This window comes from Oncorhynchus gorbuscha, linkage group LG01, assembly GCF_021184085.1.
Source record: "Oncorhynchus gorbuscha isolate QuinsamMale2020 ecotype Even-year linkage group LG01, OgorEven_v1.0, whole genome shotgun sequence".
In the NCBI taxonomy this organism is placed as follows: domain Eukaryota; kingdom Metazoa; phylum Chordata; class Actinopteri; order Salmoniformes; family Salmonidae; genus Oncorhynchus; species Oncorhynchus gorbuscha.
Window position 1 is genome coordinate 94568657 of NC_060173.1, and position 20020 is coordinate 94588676.

A 20020-nucleotide genomic window follows, 5' to 3' on the forward strand; every position below is an offset into this window, starting at 1 on the left:
CGAGGACAGATGCAGAGCCTCGGTCCGATGCCATCAAAATGTCATTTACCACCTTCACAAGTGCCGTCTCAGTGCTATGATGGGGTCTAAAACCAGACTGAAGCATTTCGTATACATTGTTTGTCTTCAGGAAGGCAGTGAGTTGCTGCGCAACAGCCTTCTCTAAAATCTTTGAGAGGAATGGAAGATTCGATATAGGCCGATAGTTTTTTATATTTTCTGGGTCAAGGTTTGGCTTTTTCAAGAGAGGCTTTATTACTGCCACTTTTAGTGAGTTTGGTACACATCCAGTGGATAGAGAGCCGTTTATTATGTTCAACATAGGAGGGCCAAGCACAGGAAGCAGCTCTTTCAGTAGTTTAGTTGGAATAGGGTCCAGTATACAGCTTGAAGGTTTAGAGGCCATGATTATTTTCATCATTGTGTCAAGAGATATAGTACTAAAACACTTGAGCGTCTCTCTTGATCTTAGGTCCTGGCAGAGTTGTGCAGACTCAGGACAACTGAGGTTTGGAGGAATACGCAGGTTTAAAGAGGAGTCCGTAATTTGCTTTCTAATAATCATAATCTTTTCCTCAAAGAAGTTCATGAATTTATCACTGCTAAAGTGCAAGTCATCCTCTCTTGGGGAATGCTGCTTTTTAGTTAGCTTTGCCACAGTATCAAAAAGGAATTTCGGATTGTTCTTATTTTCCTCAATTAAGTTAGAAAAATAGGACGATCGAGCAGCAGTAAGGGCTCTTCGGTACTGCACGGTACCATCCTTCCAAGCTAGTCGGAAGACTTCCAGTTTGGTGTGGCGCCATTTCCGTTCCAATTTTCTGGAAGCTTGCTTCAGAGCTCGGGTATTTTCTGTGTACCAGGGAGCTAGTTTCTTATGAGACATTTTTTTAGTTTTTAGGGGTGCAACTGCATCTAGGGTATCTAAGGTTAAATTGAGATCCTCAGTTAGGTGGTTAACGGATTTTTGTCCTCTGGCGTCCTTGGGTAGGCAGAGGGAGTCTGGAAGGGCATCAAGGAATCTTTGTGTTGTCTGTGAATTTATAGCACGACTTTTGATGTTCCTTGGTTGGGGTCTGAGCAGATTATTTGTTGTACGAGAAGGTCAAAATGGATGAAAAGGCATTACATTTTTTATTTCAATCATGACACATTATATCAGGATGACTACAAATGTTTTCACCAATACTCCTTTACTTAGCAATGGTAATTTCAAAGTAAATTATGAAAATATTGGATCATCACCACAACTTGACTGATATTACTTGAAGCGGGTCCCAAACTACAGCAAACAGACTATTCAACTCACATTCACTGTCTCGAAGTATGGACACAGCCGAATTAGTTCAGAAAAAAGCACAACATTCCAGCTAGTCACTATATAAAGTTGTCATGTTCTCGAAGCAGTCTTACAAGACTACCAAAATCAACTGGTGAGAAAGTGAGTGGGAAACGCAGTTAGCTAGACTAGCTAGCTGCCAATGCAATGCCCATAATATTTATCTATAAGCATCACCCACATGTTGAAAATGCAGTTATAATTTGGCTAAATAAACAACTCACCTTTAAATCAGATTAGTCCTCAATATATAGTAAGGAGCTGAAATAAAGAGAACAAACTAGCATGAGGCTAAATAAAGCTTGGTGCTGAAATGAGACACATCCATGGAACCACCACGTGGAGCAGACGAACTGCACAGGACAAGGGCGAGCTAGTTAGATAGCATGCTAGCTATCTAGCAAAGACGTGCAAAAGGTGAAACGCAAGTAACTCTAACGTTTAGCTGCACACACACAATCAAAACAGTCACTTTTTATGTTACACTGCAGTCTGACAACCAAGTATCAAGTATTTAAATTAAAACATCTAAATAATATCAGTGGAATAATTGTTTAAAACTCACCTTTGCGTGGAACAAATGAGGATTTTGTTGACCGAGCAATGGCGTCGAGAAAAGAGGAAATTTGAACGCAGAAACTGAATTTACGGGCAGGGTTGTGATGATGTTTACACTTACTGAGTAAAAGTCTACACTAATAGAGTAAAATTGTACACCTTAGAAATGAACACCAGTTATCAGCACTGACACTAGGGGTCATTTGGCAATGCCAGTTGCTAAAACAACTCTATGGGAGTCGATCACTTTTGACACAGTGAATTTAGCACGGGGGATTTTACTGTGTATAGACGGGGCAGCAGAAGACTAAAGACATAATGCAAGAAATTCTGTCAGATGTGGATCCACTGTAATGCAGTGATCATGAATCCTGGAACCACTGCCAGGTCTTTGCTGAATCATTTTAGAGTCCTTTAGAGATGGTCTGGAGGGATGCTCTTGTAACTTCAAACATCTGTGCTATGTATCTTGTGAGTCACAAGGAAGTTATATAATCTATGGCCTTTTAACTTTCACATTGTAATCATTAGTTTATACCCTGATAGCAATGGACCTTTACAAATGTACTTGCAAGTGGATGTACTGCAAGTGGCTTTGTGAAAATACTTGGCTGTAGTTAAGTGAATGTATTAGCTCTATCCATAAGTATTCTGGGCCAGCCCCCTCACCCTGCCTCTCCTCAGCCAGCCAGTGTGTGTTGTCCCAGCCTGTATCCCAGGCAGCCTGTGGCCTGTATTGTGTTCACTAAGCTACAGCAGGCTGTTTATGACTGGGAATAGTCTGTCAATAGATGAGTTCAGTCCAGACTCCAGACGGAGCGTCCATTATGATTATAGATTAGATATCACACACAAACACACACAGACACTCACACAGTGGATCAATTCCTCCTTGTAGCATCTGCTTTCTCCCTCTCACTGGGCACCAAATATCACACACAGACACTCTGTGGTCTGATGCTATTCACTAATACACTACCTCTCCAATTACCATACAGAGGTGTGTGTGTGTGTGTGTGTGTGTGTGTGTGTGTGTGTGTGTGTGTGTGTGTGTGTGTGTGTGTGTGTGTGTGTGTGTGTGTGTGTGTGTGTGTGTGTGTGTGTGTGTGTGTGTGTGTGTGTGTGTGTGTGTGTGTGTGTGTGCGGTCATAATGGATGATCTGTCCGGGATGGGACTCACAATGACTCAAAGCAAAGTTATGACTCAAAAAGATGCATACAGGATAAAAACACAATACTATAAGAGAAGCAAACACACACGCCTGTCCCAGTCGTTCCAATACCACCTCTTATGGGGAATGATTACCCTAACTCACCCAGACAGGAGATTTAACTTTTTAAATGGGATATAAAACTCCTGCTTTACAACCCCTGTTCTGATGGGTTAGAATCTAAATGTTTAATTTACAATTCTCTGTGCCAGGGAGTCAGGGGATGAGGGCAATTAAAAGTAGTTCTCTCTCTAGCCCCACTGAGCCCCAGTCAGACCCACAGTACAGGATCTTTAATAGCAGTAGTTCACCCCTGGGCGAGCGGGTGGGAGGATGGCTGTAAAGGCTCTCTTTCAGAGAAGGGCTGGAATAGACTTCATCTCACAGAGAACTCAATCCTCCAGTCTTCATGACCACTTTCAATGATGTATGTTAAGACTGGCTTTGGACAGCCACGTCAGGGCTCAGAGACTGTTTGAGATTTTACTCTGCTTTTTGGACACTTAAAATTCAGAACCATACTAGTGTGGACCTTATGTGTAATTGGTAATTGGTAATTGGTCAGATGCTTGATTAAAGACATGCTCCAGTACATTGACGACTAGTAAGTCATTTTCAATCCTCCCGCTTTGGGCTGGATGTGTAAATGTGTAGTTCATACAGGCATAATCTATGAGCAGAGTTACTGTTTTACCTTAATTAGCAACGAAATCCCTCATTTGAAAGTGACTGTTTTCTGGAATATGTGCGGCTTCATATTCCCTTCATTTGACCCCATGTGGGCCAGCCCCCTAGCAATTAGAATTTCAGCCAATGAGCTTCAGCCCCTCGCCATTTGAGTGACAGCTAACAAGATGCACACGTAGTAGAGCAAGCGAGAGAACAATGACGTGGTGCACATATCTATTTGTGTTGTAGTACGCAATTTTCAGGGACTACTTGTGGTTCACGGGCACTACATTCAGAATTACTGGCTAAAAAGTATACAAAAGTACCAGAGAATATATTTAAATTCTTAATCCTTATAAGAGAAGAGATTAAACGAGGATCTGAACCAGAATGAAGAGCTCCACCCTCTCTCTTGGCAAGTTACTGTCCGAATGTCCCCTCCCCTTTCGAAATTCCAAAGTTACTAATACCTTCAAAATTGTGATTTTTGTCCTAAACACCGGATCTAATTCTGCTGGTTATCTCACATGGCATCCCGTTTATCACGATCAACATCCTGAGACCTTAGAGACTTAGATCTTTCTTCCTTTTTAAACACATTCCCTTTTTGTCTTTTTCAGACTGTAGAAAATGTAAACGTTCTGAGCTCTCATTTGTCATCCTTTTTGAAGTCGTGTAGCATAGCTCAGAGAGTGTTCAGAGGATGGTTCAGAAAGCCATTTCCTTCTGATCTTCTGTGTCGGTTATTCTCTTACTGTTCCAGTTCAGTATAGGTAGGCTCTCTATAGTAATCTCTCTCTTCACACTTTCCTGCTGTAGAAAAATCTCCCTCTTTTGCTTCTTCTTTCTCTGTCTCTCTCGCTCTCTCGCTCTCGCTCTCTCTCTCCCTTTATTTCGCTCTCCCTCTGGTGTTTTTGACACAAGGCCTTTTAGTCGCATCCCTCACAGGTTACTGTGTCTGCAGGGATCCTGTCTTTAGCGCTGTCGCAGCTTATCACACACACACACACACACACACATACACACCAGCAGACTGCTGAATACCCACCGAGTTCTTAGATCTCTTTGATGGGATTTGACATCCACCCCCTGCCTCCCTGGCTTGCCCTCTATTTGCTCTCTCTCTCTCTCTCTCTCTCTCTCTCTCTCTCTCTCTCTCTCTCTCTCTCTCTCTCTCTCTCTGTCTCTGTCTCTGTCTCTGTCTCTGTCTCTCTCTCTCTCTCTTTCATGAAATCGTCGCTGTTTTGATTTTAGCCAGAGCACCAGCTATTTCACGGACCTAACGGGTATTGAATCAGCCTGTGATCTGGTAGCTAATTGGAAACATGTTATAGTCCGTCTGGCTCAAGGTTGGCATAAAACTCTCAGGCCTTTGCTTAGAGCTATATCAGTCTGAATGCTACAACACACAACTAAATATCCCAATTTCCTGAAACGACACACACTCCATTACAGATGCTATTTTCCTCTCTCAGCTGAACAGGGCTCACAGCAGTCCACTACCAAACACAGCTCCCCAGCCTGACAAAATCACCCACCCAGAGCAGACCCGGTGCCAGGACTAAGGGGGCAATTGAAATCGGTGAGAGGGCACCATTTTGGAAGGTTCTTGTATTGAATTCTGCTTACAGTGCATTCAGAAAGTATTCACACCTCTTTACTTTTTACACATGGTGAAATCCCTGAGCACGTTTCCTTCCTCTCTCGCAAATGAGTTAGGAAGGACGCCTGCATCTTTGTAGTAGCTTGGTGTATTGATACACCATCCAAAGGGAAATGAATAACCATGCTCAAAGGGATATTCAATGTAAGGTCTACCAATAGGTGCACTTCTTTACGAGGCATTGGAAAACCTCCCTGGTCTTTGTGGTTGGATCTGTGTTTGAAATTCACTGTGTGGAGGCCAGTGACAAAACATCTCAGTTAAATCCATTTTAAATGCAGGCTGTAACACAACAAAATATGGAAAAGGTTAAGGGGTGTGAATACTTTCTGAAGGCATTGCATGTTAGGGCTTGCGCAGTATATCATATATACCGTATACCGGCGTTTTTCAATACCGCGAATGCCGTTGAAACTATTTATTTGAAGTTTTTCAATACATTTTAATATTTGTAGCTATTTTTTAAGTAAGTACCTGCAGTCAACTTGTGCAGTGTGTTAGGAGATAAAGCCCATCACATTTTACATTTCAACTTTCAATTTTTGTTTATATTATGAAGCTTGCTTGGTTCCCCCAAAAAGTTTAGCCAGTCATGTTGTTTTGTAAACAATGTGAGAAAAAGGCAGGTGAGTCCAGCTGTGTATTGATAGGGGTCGCGTTTTATATTGAAAGTCAAGTGTTTTTTTTTGCTTCAATATAGTGACCTGCAACTATAATTTTCCTTCACAGAAAAGACATTAGTGGAACACATTCGGCAGAAAATAGATAACATTTCATCAGATGACAACAGAAGTGTAGTGCTGTTTGGCTGGCAGCCACACAAATAAATGAGCTTACAATGAAAAAGCAAGGTCTTTTTGCAAAAATAATGCTTGGCTGTCATATTTTTTATGTTTGGGTCTATCATAGAAAGAATGTAGCCAGCTACATTTCCTAATGTTTTGCTTACAGTTAATCTGCCATTTTACCGCAGAAGAATAGGCTGGCTGCACCAAGAAACATAGCTACATTTTAGTCATTTAGCAGTCGCTCTTATCCAGAGCTCTTATCCAGAGCAACTTAGAATAGCAATTACAGTTAAGGGCACATGGACAGATTTTCCCCCTAGGCAGCTCGGGGATTTGAACCAGCGACCTTTCGGTTGCTGGCCCTACGCTCTTAACCGCTAGGCTACCTGCCTCTCTACATCAATCAGCTACACATCAGTCAGAGCGCTGTCTGCTGATAGAATGCTTGTTTGTGAATTATCAATCCAAGTTTAAAAGTACAACTGAAGCACAAAATGTGCCTGATGTCGAGGAGAAATTACAATAAGAAGCATTTTAGAGCTGCGTTTGTAAAAAGCAGCAAGATATTTCTTATGCGTTTTATCTTTCCTGCGTGAAAAACGCAGAATTAACACAACCCTTAAGTTTAAGTTTCTATCTAAGTAAGTGGCTAAATTAATAAGGTAACGGGACATCATATTGTGTTAGCTTTCTGCCGTGTTTGATAAGTCAAAGCTCTTTGGATGAGTTATTCATACAGCTGCCACTGCTACAGTATCTTGATTTCCTTGCGTTTTTTCTCCTCTCTGTTCATGGCCCGTCTGCTCCTCCCCCCTCTTCTCCGAGCAGAGCAGGCAGGCCCATTGCCCTGGCGACTCCAGACTACAGCATGTAGACATGCTGCTGGAAAGCCAGTACTGTTCTTCCTTTAGTCAAGCATGCGTCAAAACCTTCTTCATTTGCACAATGTCTCTCATTCACATTCGCTTGTAAATGTCCAAATTCATCAAGTATGACTTCAGGTAGCTCCTTCCTATATACAGGGCCTTCGGAAAGTATTCCGACCCCTTGACTTTTTCCACATTTTGTTACATTACAGCCTTATTCTAAAATGGATTAAATAGTTTTTTCCCCTCATCAGTCTACACACAATACCCTATAATGACAAAGCAAACACAGCTTTTTAGAAACTTTTGCTAATATATTCAAAAGAAAAAACTGAAATGTCACATTTACATAAGTATTCTGACCCTTTACTCAACACCTTTGGCAGCGATTACAGCATCAAGTCTTCTTCAATCTTGATTTCATCAGACCAAAGAACCTTGTTATTCATGGTCAGAGAGTCTTTAGGTGCCTTTTGGCAAACTCCAAGCGGGCTGTCATGTGCCTTTTACTGAGGAGTGGCTTTTGTCTGGCCACTCTACCTTAAAGGCCTGATTGGTGGAATGCTGCAGAGATGGTTGTTGTTCTGGAAGGTTCTCCCATCTCCACAGAGTAACTCTAGAGCTCTGTCAGTGACCATCAGGCTCTTGGTCACCTCCCTGAGCCTGAGCAAGGGCCTTCTCCCCCGGTTGCCCCAGCTCTAGAAATATTCTTGGTGGTTCCAAACTTCTTCCATTTAAGAATAATTGAGGCCACTGTGTTCTTGGGGACCTTCAATGCTGCAGAAATTTGTTGGTACCCTTTGCCAGATCTGTGCCTCGACACAATCCTGTCTTGGAGCTCGACTGACAATTCCTTTGACCTCATGGCTTGGTTTTTGCTCTGACATGCATTGTCAACTGTGGGACATTATTATAGACAGGTGTGTCCCTTTCCAATCATGTCCAATCAATTGAATTTACCACAGGTGGATCCAATCAAGTTGTAGAAACAACTCAGGGATGATCAATGGAAACAGGATGCACCTGAGCTAAATTTAGTGTCTCATTGTAAAGGGTCTGAATACTTATGTAATCAAGGTATTTCTGTATTTTATTTTTAATAAATGCGCCAACATTTTTAAAACTGTTTTCGCTTTGTCATTCTGTGTTATTGTGTAGATTACTGAGGAATGTATGTAAACTTCCGACTTCAACTATATATATGTATGTATGTATGTATGTATGTATGTATGTATGTATGTATGTATGTATGTATGTATGTATGTATGTATGTATGTATGTATGTATGTATGTATGTATGTATGTATGTATGTATGTATGTATGTATGTATGTATGTATGTATGTATGTATGTATGTATGTATGTATGTATGTATGTATGTATGTATGTATGTATGTATGTATATATATAATGTGTGTGTATATGTATGTATATATATAATGTGTGTGTATATGTATGTATATATATAATGTGTGTGTATATGTATGTATGTATGTATGTGTATATATATATGTATGTATTTGGCTAAGGTATGTGTGTATATATATATATATATATATATATATATATATATATATATATATATATATATATATATATATATATATATACAGTTGAGGTCGGAAGTTTACATACACCTTAGTCAAATACATTTAAACTCAGTTTTTCACAATTCCTGATATTTAAAAATTCCCTGTCACTTAGGATCACCACTTTATTTTAAGAACGTGAAATGTCAGAATAATAGTAGAGAGAATGATTTATTTCAGCTTTTATTTCTTTCATCACATTCCTAGTGGGTCAGAAGTTTACATACACTCAATTAGTATGTGGTAGCATTGCCTTTAAATTGTTTAACTTGGGTCAAACATTTCAGGTAGACATCCACAAGCTTCCCATAATAAGTTGTGTGAATTTTGGCCCATCATTCCTCCTGACAGAGCTGGTGCAACTGAGTCAGGTTTGTAGGCCTCCTTGCTTGCACACGCTTGTTCAGTTCTGCCCACAAATGTTCTATCGGATTGAGGTCAGGGCTTTGTGATGGCCACTCCAATTGCATGACTTTGTTGTCCTTAAGCCATTTTGCCACACCTTTGGAAGTATGCTTGGAGTCATTGTCCATTTGGAAGACCCATTTGTTACCAAGCTTTAACTTCCTTAACTTTAACTTCCTGTCTTGAGATGTTGATTCAATATATCCACATCATTTTCCTTTCTCATGATGCCATCTATTTTGTGAAGTGCACCAGCCCCTCTTGCAGCAAAGCACCCCCACAACATGATGCTGCCACCCCCGTGCTTCGCGGTTGGGATAGTGTTCTTCGGCTTCCAAGCTTCCCCCCTTTTCCTGCAAACATAACGATGGTCATTATGGCCAAACAGTTCTATTTTTGTTTCATCAGACCAGAGGACATTTCTCCAAAAAGTACGGTCTTTGTCCCCATGTGCAGTTGCAAACTGTAGTCTGGCTTTTTTTATGTTAGAGAGAGTAGTAGAGAGAGTGGTAAGAGAGAGTGGTAAGAGAGAGTGGTAAGAGAGAGTGGTAAGAGAGAGTGGTAAGAGAGAGTGGTAAGAGAGAGTGGTAAGAGAGAGTGGTAGAGAGAGTGGTAGAGAGAGAGAGAGAGATGCTACAACACCGACATGCATTACGTTATCCTTGTCAGATAGGCATCTGCTATACATTTATTTTCTTAGAAAGATAAGCATTGTATTGTTAGATTATAGGAGTAACTCTGGTAGGCCTAAGACATTCTTCCACATGTCAAGTTCAACTGTCGGAGTCATTATTATTATTATTATTATTATTTGGAGAGCCTTTACACACTGCCTTCATACCATAGGCTAATAGCCACACCACACAAACCTTCACTAAAGAATCTTAACTTTATTAGGGTAGTATCAAAAGTAACTCAAGCCATTGTTGATAGGGAAAATACGAGCAGGGTATTATATTGCGGCAAACGTTACAGTTGGAACTTAATTTGGCCAAAAAAATGGCTGAACAGAATGAAACAAAGGAAATTGTATTTGTCACATACGCCGAATACAATAGGTGTAGTAGACCTTACAGTGAAATGCTTACTTACGAGCCCTTATTAACCAACAATGCTTAAAAAACAAAATGTGTTAAATAGAAAATAAAAGTAAAAAATAATTCAACAGCAGCAGTAAAATAACAAGCAGTACTATATACAGGGGGTACCAGTACAGAGTCAATGTGGAGGCTATATACAGGGGGTACCAGTACAGAGTCAATGTGGAGGCTATATACAGGGGGTACCAGTACAGAGTCAATGTGGAGGCTATATACAGGGGTACCAGTACAGAGTCAATGTGGAGGCTATATACAGGGGGTACCAGTACAGAGTCAATGTGGAGGCTATATACAGGGGGTACCAGTACAGAGTCAATGTGGAGGCTATATACAGGGGGTACCAGTACAGAGTCAATGTGCGGGGGCACCGGTTAGTCGAGGTAATTGAGGTAATATGTACAGGTAGGTAGAGTTAAAGTGACTATGCATAGATAATAAACCGAGAGTAGCAGCAGTGTAAAAGAGGGGTCTGGGTAGCCCTTTCATTAGCTGGTCAGGAGTCTTATGGCTTGGGGCTAGAAGCTGTTCAGAAGCTTTTTGGACCTAGACTTGGCCCTCTGGGACCACTTGCCGTGTGGTAGTAGAGATCAGAGAACTTGCAAACTGGTTTAAACTTTCACAATAGTTTTGTATAGGCTATATTGCAGCAATATGCAAGAAAGGCTAGTGCCTACCATATCCAACAAATGACAGCAATATACTAATGATATTTATTTTACAACAGGCCTATTTATAATCTTAAACTAAATATGGAGCACACAATTAAAATGACTGATCAAGCTTCATTTAGTCAACAAAACTGTTTCATCAGAATGAAGCAAAACACTCTTTGCATTAAAAAAACTGATTTGGATTCATAATTAGGCCTACAATAACTGATATACAATAACTGATATACAATAACTGATATACAATAACTGATATACAATAACTGATATACAATAACTGAGATACAATAACTGATGATAAAACAAATTATTATATATATGAAAAAATGTATACATTAAAGTTCCAAAATTGCATCCCACCTGAATAGATAGTTGCACAGTGGTCTACTTTGGCCGCGCCAACATTCTTCTTATCTTTGTCCAGTAACAGAAGTCCTACTTTTCCATATGGAGGAAATCCACTTGTTGCAGGGCTCCAGATGAAAATGTTCGCCTGGTGCCACTAACGCATCTCAAAGCCATATCAAATATATTTGTAAAATAGTTGCTATTGTGCTCATAATTGATATTTGAGAAATAAAAAAATCTACACACAGAACGCTGAGAACGTCCTCTCTCCGTCTGTGACAACAGGATAGCTGTGTTTTCCTAGCAATTCGATTTTAAAATGTTATACAATCACTTTTCTCTTCTCACACTTTTCTTTCTCCCGGAGAGTGTTTTTCACCCGGGAAAGGAGAGAGTACTGTAGCTCACTTGACACAGCAGCAGGCCCCAGCAAAACAGGTACATGATGATAATGTACTTTACTGTTTGTCCAAATCATAGTTTTTAGCCTCCTAAAAAATAAGACGTTTTAATGAGGTGAATGGATGTGCACCGATGCAACAAATACATAGTTTATTCCCACAGGTGTCAAAGGGTCATGAAATGTGACTAAATGGTTGCAGTCTGGAGCCCTGCCTTGTAGGCTTTTCACTATAGGCAAAGTCTCTAACTTTCATTTACTTAAATGAAAAAGGCCTCCATCTTCGCAATCAACAAGCCAAGGCTCGGCTCTCACTTTTGCTTTCTCTCCTCAGCAGCAGGGCAGCCCCTGTGTCCGGCTATCATTTTATTTATCCACTTTTCATTTATTTTATCAGCCAAAAGCCAGCAATTACTGGTTAACTGTGCCCTAGTGACTTTCCATAGCCCCCCTACACACACATCGAGGCGTGCTCAAGCACAATGAGGGGGGCAGAAGTTTCAACTGAGGGGCTAAGCCCCCTTTTGCCCCATCGTGGAGCCGGGTACTACCCAGACAACGGGAAATAAAAGTAGCTAGGTTGAAGAGAACATTCCCCCCCGACTGGGTACAGTGTTGAGAGACAGAGCCGAGTCTCTGAGGTGTCAGGGTGGAGTGTGGAGGGCCACACAGGACTTCTTAGAGCAAAGCTCTGTGTGTGGAGGGCTGCACTATGAAAGACAGGGGCCCCATAGAGGGCTATGAGGGGCCACTGGGGGCCCGCTGCTTTCTCCATCTCAGCTTTGGGGTCACTGAGAGATGGCAGGGGTACCAGCCAGAGGACAGACGCCTTAGGAGACACACTCACTCACATACACCACCACCACAGGGCTCCGCGTCATTCGGCCCTGTCACTCTATTCCCCATCCACACGTCAGCACTCACACACACACTCACATACACACAGACACTGGTGTCTCCGTAGAGAGCTGTTTTCTAAGACCACCCCAGGGTGTCTATCTCTGGCCTTACAGAGACTAACTATCTCAAGCTCCTTTAGTTTCTCTAAGCTAGAGTGAGGGAGTTTATGTAAGAGTCTTTGAAAATATACCTTTGGGGGATGAGGAGGGTTTGTAACGGAGACTGCTGATACCAGAGTCTACTGATAAGGTTACACCTACACCTAGACATACACTGAGTGTACAAAACATTAAGAACCCCTTTCTAAATATTGAGTTGCATCGGAATGCTGGCCCATGTTGACTCCAATACTTCCCACAGTTGTGTCAAGTTTGCTGGATATCCTTTGGTTGGTGGACCATTCTTGATACACACAGGAAACTGATGGGTGTGTGAACCCAGCAGCGTTGCAGTTCTTGACACACTCAAACCCACAGTTGTGTCAAGTTTGCTGGATATCCTTTGGTTGGTGGACCATTCTTGATACACACAGGAAACTGATGGGTGTGTGAACCCAGCAGCGTTGCAGTTCTTGACACACTCAAACCCACAGTTGTGTCAAGTTTGCTGGATATCCTTTGGGTGGTGGACCATTCTTGATACACACGGGTAACTGATGGGTGTGTGAACCCAGCAGCGTTGCAGTTCTTGACACACTCAAACCCTGTGCTCCTTGCTCCTACTATTTCACCCCGTTCAAAGACACTTACATCCGTTGTCTTTCCCATTCACCCTCTGAATGGCACACACACACCTTCCATGTCTGAATTGTCTCAAGGCTTAAAAATCATTCTTTAACCTGTCTCCTCCCCTTCATCTACACTGATTGAAGTGGATTTAACAAGTGACATCAATAAGGGATCATAGCTACACTGCATAATCAATAATCATCTGTGGTGGTGAAGGAAAACTACACTGCATAATCAATAATCATCTGTGGTGGTGTAGGAAAACTGCACTGCATAATCAATAATCATCTGTAGTGGTGTAGGAAAACTACACTGCATAATCAATAATCATCTGTGGTGGTGTAGGAAAACTGCACTGCATAATCAATAATCATCTGTGGTGGTGTAGGAAAACTACACTGCATAATCAATAATCATCTGTGGTGGTGAAGGAAAACTACACTGCATAATCAATAATCATCTGTGGTGGTGTAGGAAAACTGCACTGCATAATCAATAATCATCTGTGGTGGTGTAGGAAAACTACACTGCATAATCAATAATCATCTGTGGTGGTGAAGGAAAACTACACTGCATAATCAATAATCATCTGTGGTGGTGTAGGAAAACTACACTGCATAATCAATAAGTGTGTCACCACTTTTAGGCTTTCTGACTGCATCTCTTTATTTAATTTCCCAAAGTAAGAAGTGGACGAAAATGTCAGTCTTTTTATATCACTGATGTAATTTTTAGTTTGTTTGATATTTGATATTTTGACATCTGTATGTAGGATTTGGCTGAAGCAAACCCACAGAGTTGTAAATGGCTGTGTTAGGATCCTATTTAGAATGCACCACAGCACAATACCACATGATGCATATTAGGAAATATAATACTTAATCTAAATCAATTTGTTTTAATTACGTTATGATTACTGTGACACCTTGAGGAAGAAATGTATTAAAACGTGTCGTCTTTTTGATTTAATTAAAACATGTCATTAAAAAGGATAATGAGTCTTTGAAACTAAACATTAGGACTTGATTACTGTTCTCCTGTTGAGAGGTAGTGTTTAGATAAGTACAATACTGCTTATTATCGCTGAAATAATTGGCTTAAATTAGTGTCCTCTTTCCCCAACTCTCCATAGTCTGTTTGCTAATAAAGAGCTTCTGTTCTTCCCACTTATTAATTAGACTAGATACAGGGGGGGGGGGGGGAGAGAAGGGAGATGGGTTGACAGAGTGAGTTGAGGAGAGAAGGGGTTGTTTTTCTTCTCTACACTTGGTGCTGCTGTGTTTTGAATGTATTAGACAACAGACACCATATAAAGCCTTTGTTGGTTTAGGAGATGGGGTTGGGAGTGACACTAGACCATCTATTCCATGCAAGTACTACTTATTTTTATACAACACTATTGAGTGAGATGATCTGCCCAAGGACAAAGAGTATGCGGAGGTCAAAGTGCATACAGAGGTCAGTCACATCAGCCACATGTCTAGACTGAAGGGCAAGTGTTGTGCTGTTGTTGAGCTGATTTAAAACCATTTTCCTCAGCAGGTAATTTGATTCTGGGAGCTTGGTGATAGGTGGTCCAGGGTCGCTACAGCTGTCACACACACACACACACACACACACACACACACACACACACACACACACACACACACACACACACACACACACACACACACACACACACACACACACACACACACACACACACACACACACACACACTCCCTGTTTGTGCATGTCAGTGTAATAGCGGGTAGAGCCAGAGGGTTGGGGCTAAACATCTCCATTAGATTTCAATTCTAACAACACAGAGGCAGGTGACCTGTGACCTCATGAAGCACTTACAGAGCTTTCACCTTTGTCATATGACCTGCGAGTCACAGAGCTGGGGTACAGGTGGTTAGAGACAGTTATTATCGGTTTAGTAACGTTCCTGTTCCTTTCCCTTTTACTTTCTAACGTTGGACAGCTTTTCACACTATATATACAGTGGGAGAACAAGTATTTGATACACTGCCATTTTGCAGGTTTTCCTACTTATAAAGCATGTAGAGGTCTGTCATTTTTATCATAGGTCCACTTCATCTGTGAGAGATGGAATCTAAAATAAAAATCCAGAAAATCACATTATATGATTTTTATTAGCATTTTATTGCATGACATAAGTATTTGATACATCAGAAAAGCAGAACTTAATATTTGGTACAGAAACCTTTGTTTGCAATTACAGAGATCATACGTTTCCTGTAGTTCTTGACCAGGTTTGCACACACTGCAGCAGGGATTTTGTCCGACTCCTCCATACAGACCGTCTCCAGATCCTTAGCTGCTCACTAACAGTACCTTTTTTCCTGTCCTCCCCTCCTCTCCTCTCCAGTGGGATGCTATAACAGAGATGGATGAACACAACCGTCCCATCCATACCTTCCAGGTGTGTCACGTGATGGAACCCAACCAGAACAACTGGCTACGCTCCAACTGGATCTTCCGCCAGGCCGCACAGAAGGTGGGTTGGGGTTTTGATAGATGGCTCAGTCGGTTGGAGAATGGTGCTGGTAACACCTGGTTTGTGGGTTTAATTCCCACAAGGGACACATATACTAACCAATTGTATTTCCTGTAAGTGGCTTTGAATAATACATCAGCTACTGTACTTGACTGTTTATTATTTATCCAAGGTGTATGTGGAGCTGCGGTTCACTCTGAGAGACTGTAACTCCATCCCCTGGGTGTCTGGGACCTGCAAGGAGACCTTCAACCTTTTCTACTATGAGACAGACGAGTCCCACGGGGTCATGTTCAAACCCTCCCAGTACACCAAGATCGACACCATCGCTGCAGACGAGAGCTTCACTCAGATGGATCTGGGAGACCGCATTCTGAAGCTCAACACAGAGGTCCACTTCATTTCATTCAATTTCAATAATATGTGATTTATTTCTAGTCTGTTTCTGCTCCCTTGCCAACTCCTATTGTTTGGCATGACAATTTCCTACAAGGGGAAATTGTGCAGGCACTGCATTCTAGGGTTTAATTCAGTTAACTTTCCTAATCCCCAATGGGCAATCATTGTTCATGTGAATGTTTTCTATAGGTGCGGGAAGTGGGTCCTATCTCCAGGAAGGGTTTGTACCTGGCGTTTCAGGACATTGGGGCGTGCATCGCCCTGGTCTCAGTCAGGGTGTACTATAAGAAGTGTCCCTTCACCCTGAGGAACCTGGCCTCCTTCCCTGACACCGTGCCCCGGGTCGACTCCTCCTCCCTGGTGGAGGTCAGGGGGGCGTGTGTGGAGCATGCCGAGGAGAGGGACACGCCCAAACTGTACTGCGGCGCTGATGGTGATTGGCTGGTGCCTCTGGGGAAGTGTGTCTGTAGCGTGGGCTACGAGGAGGTGGACGGGGCGTGTTTCGGTGAGTGACATGATTTGATCTGTCCAGCTTTCTTTTTCTCTCCCTCTCTTGATCTCAATTAAATTTCAATTTAAGGGCTTTATTGGCATGGGAAACACATGTTAACATTGCCAAAACAAGTGAAATAGATAATAAACAAACATTAAATAAACAATACAAATTAACTGTAAACATTACATTCACAAAAGTTCCAAAATAATAAAGACATTTCATATTATGTCTATATACAGTGTTGTAATGATGTGCAAATGGTTAAAGGACAAAATGGAAAATAAATAAACATAAATATGGGTTGTATTTACAATAGTGTTAGTTTTCATTGGTTGACCTTTTCTTGTGGCAACAGGTCACACATTTTGCTGCTGTGATTGCACACTGGTATTTCACCCAATAGATACGGGGGGTTTTCAAATTGGATTTGTTTTCAAGTTCTTTGAGGGTCTGTGTTATTTGAAGGAAATACGTGTCTCTAATATGGTCATGCATTTGACAAGAGGTTAGGAAGTGCAGCTCAGTTTCCACCTCATTTTGTGGGTAGTGTGCACATAGCCTGTCTTCTCTCGAGAGACAGGTTTGCCTTCGGCGGCCTTTCTCAATAGCAAGGCTATGCTCACTGAATCTGTACATGCTCAAAGATTTCCTTAATTGTAAGTCAGTCACAGTGGTCAGGTATTCTGCCACTGTGTACTCTTTGTTTAGGGCCAAATAGCATCCTAGTTTGCTCAGTTTTGTTGTAAATTCTTTCCAATTGGTCAAGTAATTCTCTTTTTGTTTTCTCATGATTTGGTTGGGTCTAATTGTGTTGCTGTCCTGGGGCTCTGTGGGGTGTTTTGTGTTTGTGAACAGAGCCCCAGGACCAGCTTTCTTAGGGGACTCTTCTCCAGGTTCATCTCTCTGTAGGTGATGGCTTTGTTATGGAAGGTTTGGGAATCGCTTCCTTTTAGGTGGTTGTAGAATTTAACGTCTCTTTTCTGAATTTGGATAATTAGCGGGTATCGGCCTAATTCTGCTCTGCATGCATTATTTGGTGTTCTACGTTGTACACGGAGGATATTTTTTGCATTATTCTGCAAGCATAGTCTCAATTTGGTGTTTGTCCCATTTTGTGAGTTCTTGGTTGGTGAGCGGACCCCAAACCACACAACCATAAAGGGCAATGGGTTGTATAACTGATTTAAGTATTTTTTGCCTAATTTGATGTTCCTTCTGATAGCATAGAAGGACCTTCTTCCCTTGTCTCTCAGATTGTTCACAGCTTTGTGGAAGTTACCTGTGGCGCTGATGTTTAGGCCGAGGTATGTATTGTTTTTTTGTGTGCTCTAGGTCAATGTTATCTAGATTGAATTCGTATTTGTGGTCCTGGCAACTGGACCTTTTTTGGAACACAATTATTTTTGTTAGTGATATTTACTGTCAGGGCCCAGGTCTGACAGAATCTGTGTAGCAGATCTAGGTGCTCTCTGTGTGGCTTCCTCTCCGTCTCTGTCCATCCCTCCCTCTCATGATCTATTTCTCCATCTCAGTAGCCCCCACTCTCTCTCTCTCTCTCTTTGTTTACCTCTTTCCAACCCCCTCATTCCATGTATTTACAGTACTGCATACTGTGTCGTATTTCATCGGAGTCATTTCTGAAGCTGTATGATATGAATACAGCTTAGCGAATGATTTATGTTGATCTCTGATTCATGGCTTTAGGTTGTTATGCTTGTGAACAAGAGGTTGGACACCGTACCAGTGTCTGTAGGCTCTTCATCAGCCGTGCTGACCTGCAGGGGATTATATATGGCCTAGATTAATGTCCAGCTTTTCATATCCTCATATCGTCCTTCGATCATACCGAGATATACGTTATTGTCGGCTTAGTACACAAGGGGGCACCAAATAAAAAACACAAAGAAGCCCATTGTGTATCTATTTGTCACGTTCGTCGTAGTGAGAAGACCAAGGCACAGCGTGAATTGAATACATGTTATATTTGAATGAAGACGGACAGTAAACAAACTACAAAAACAACCAAATGAATGTGACGCTATACTACAAACGTGCAGACACAGGCAACTAGACATGGACAATAACCCACGAAATACCCAAAGAAGATGGCTGCCTAAATATGGTTCCCAATCAGAGACAACGGTAAACAGCTGCCTCTAAGTGAGAACCAATCTAGGCAACCATAGACATACATAAACACCTAGATGGTAAACAACCCCATAAACATATAAAACCCCTAGACAGTACAAAAACACATACATCACCCATGTCACACCCTGACCTAACCAAAATATATAAAGAAAACAAAGAATACTCAGGTCAGGGCGTGACACTATTACTAGAATGCAAACAAAATTAGCACAAATAATAGAGATTTTCCTTGGAGGCTGCTAGATAAATATGTGGCCCGTTTCAAGAAACTAGGCGTATGTCGCATGTCACGACTTCATGTGAAATAAATGCTTGAACCACCCCCCTAGCAAAGCGGATGGGTCACTATTGTCTTGACATGTACACATGTTCATGAAATACAACAGATAGCCGTAATCACCCCCAGACACACCTAGCTAACTTGATGGGTCATGTTATCATCTGGTGAAGTGGAGTCTTTTTTGTTTAGACATGTAGCTTGCTAGCTAGCTAAATGATTAACCATAATCCCAACCCATAGCTACAGTACAAACGGATTTTCATAGCTAGCCACCATGCATGAAATGCTGTAGTATGAATCTGCAGGTAGTTAATGCTAACCAACTATTGTAGGTTCAAGTTTAGATAGCTAGCTAACATTAGGCTGTAACTAGCAATACAAATGAGTTTCTGTGATACAAATAGTATAACGACATATATCATACAGCTAGCGAGCCAGAAAGCTAACATCCACTAGCTTACACTACAGTTGAACTTGCAATGAAACCAACTTTCTTGCAAAATTAGACACTTAAAATATCTGAAAATGTAGCTGGAACCGTTGTATCAAGTCACTCTGGTTCACACTGACGTGTGCAGAAAGTAGTCCATCACAACTTTTCCCCACTGATCTTTGTCGACAGCGCCTGATAAATTCAGGGCAGCATTGTTGTTGAGAGTAGGAGCAGCACTTTTGCAGTTCTCCATGGCTAATGTTCTACTGTATCTTTCAAATAAGTGGCAGTAGCAAGGATTATCTACACATACTGAGCAGCTCATTTTATAGACAGAAGCATGCTACATGGCAGCCCAATCCAAACTCATCTCACAGCATGTCGAGCCCATCCATTATCTTAGCCAATCCTGGGCAATCAAGCCCATCTCGCTCCTCTCCCTCTCTCCATCTCTCTCCTCCCCCCACTCTCTCCCTCTCTCCATCTCTCTCCTCTTCCACTCTCTCCATATCTCTCCTACCCC

At 41.6% G+C, this 20020-nt stretch overlaps 1 protein-coding gene across 1 annotated transcript in view; it reads left to right on the forward strand.

Annotated features, from left to right (window-relative positions):
• The window catches only part of epha6 (eph receptor A6), a 249428-nt gene that overhangs the window by 76219 nt on the left and 153189 nt on the right, over positions 1–20020 (forward strand). The window contains exons 3-5 of the mRNA XM_046366591.1: positions 15610–15738; positions 15911–16129; positions 16327–16642. Of these exons, the coding sequence (XP_046222547.1) occupies positions 15610–15738; positions 15911–16129; positions 16327–16642 (664 nt within the window). The remainder of the gene's footprint in view (positions 1–15609; positions 15739–15910; positions 16130–16326; positions 16643–20020) is intronic.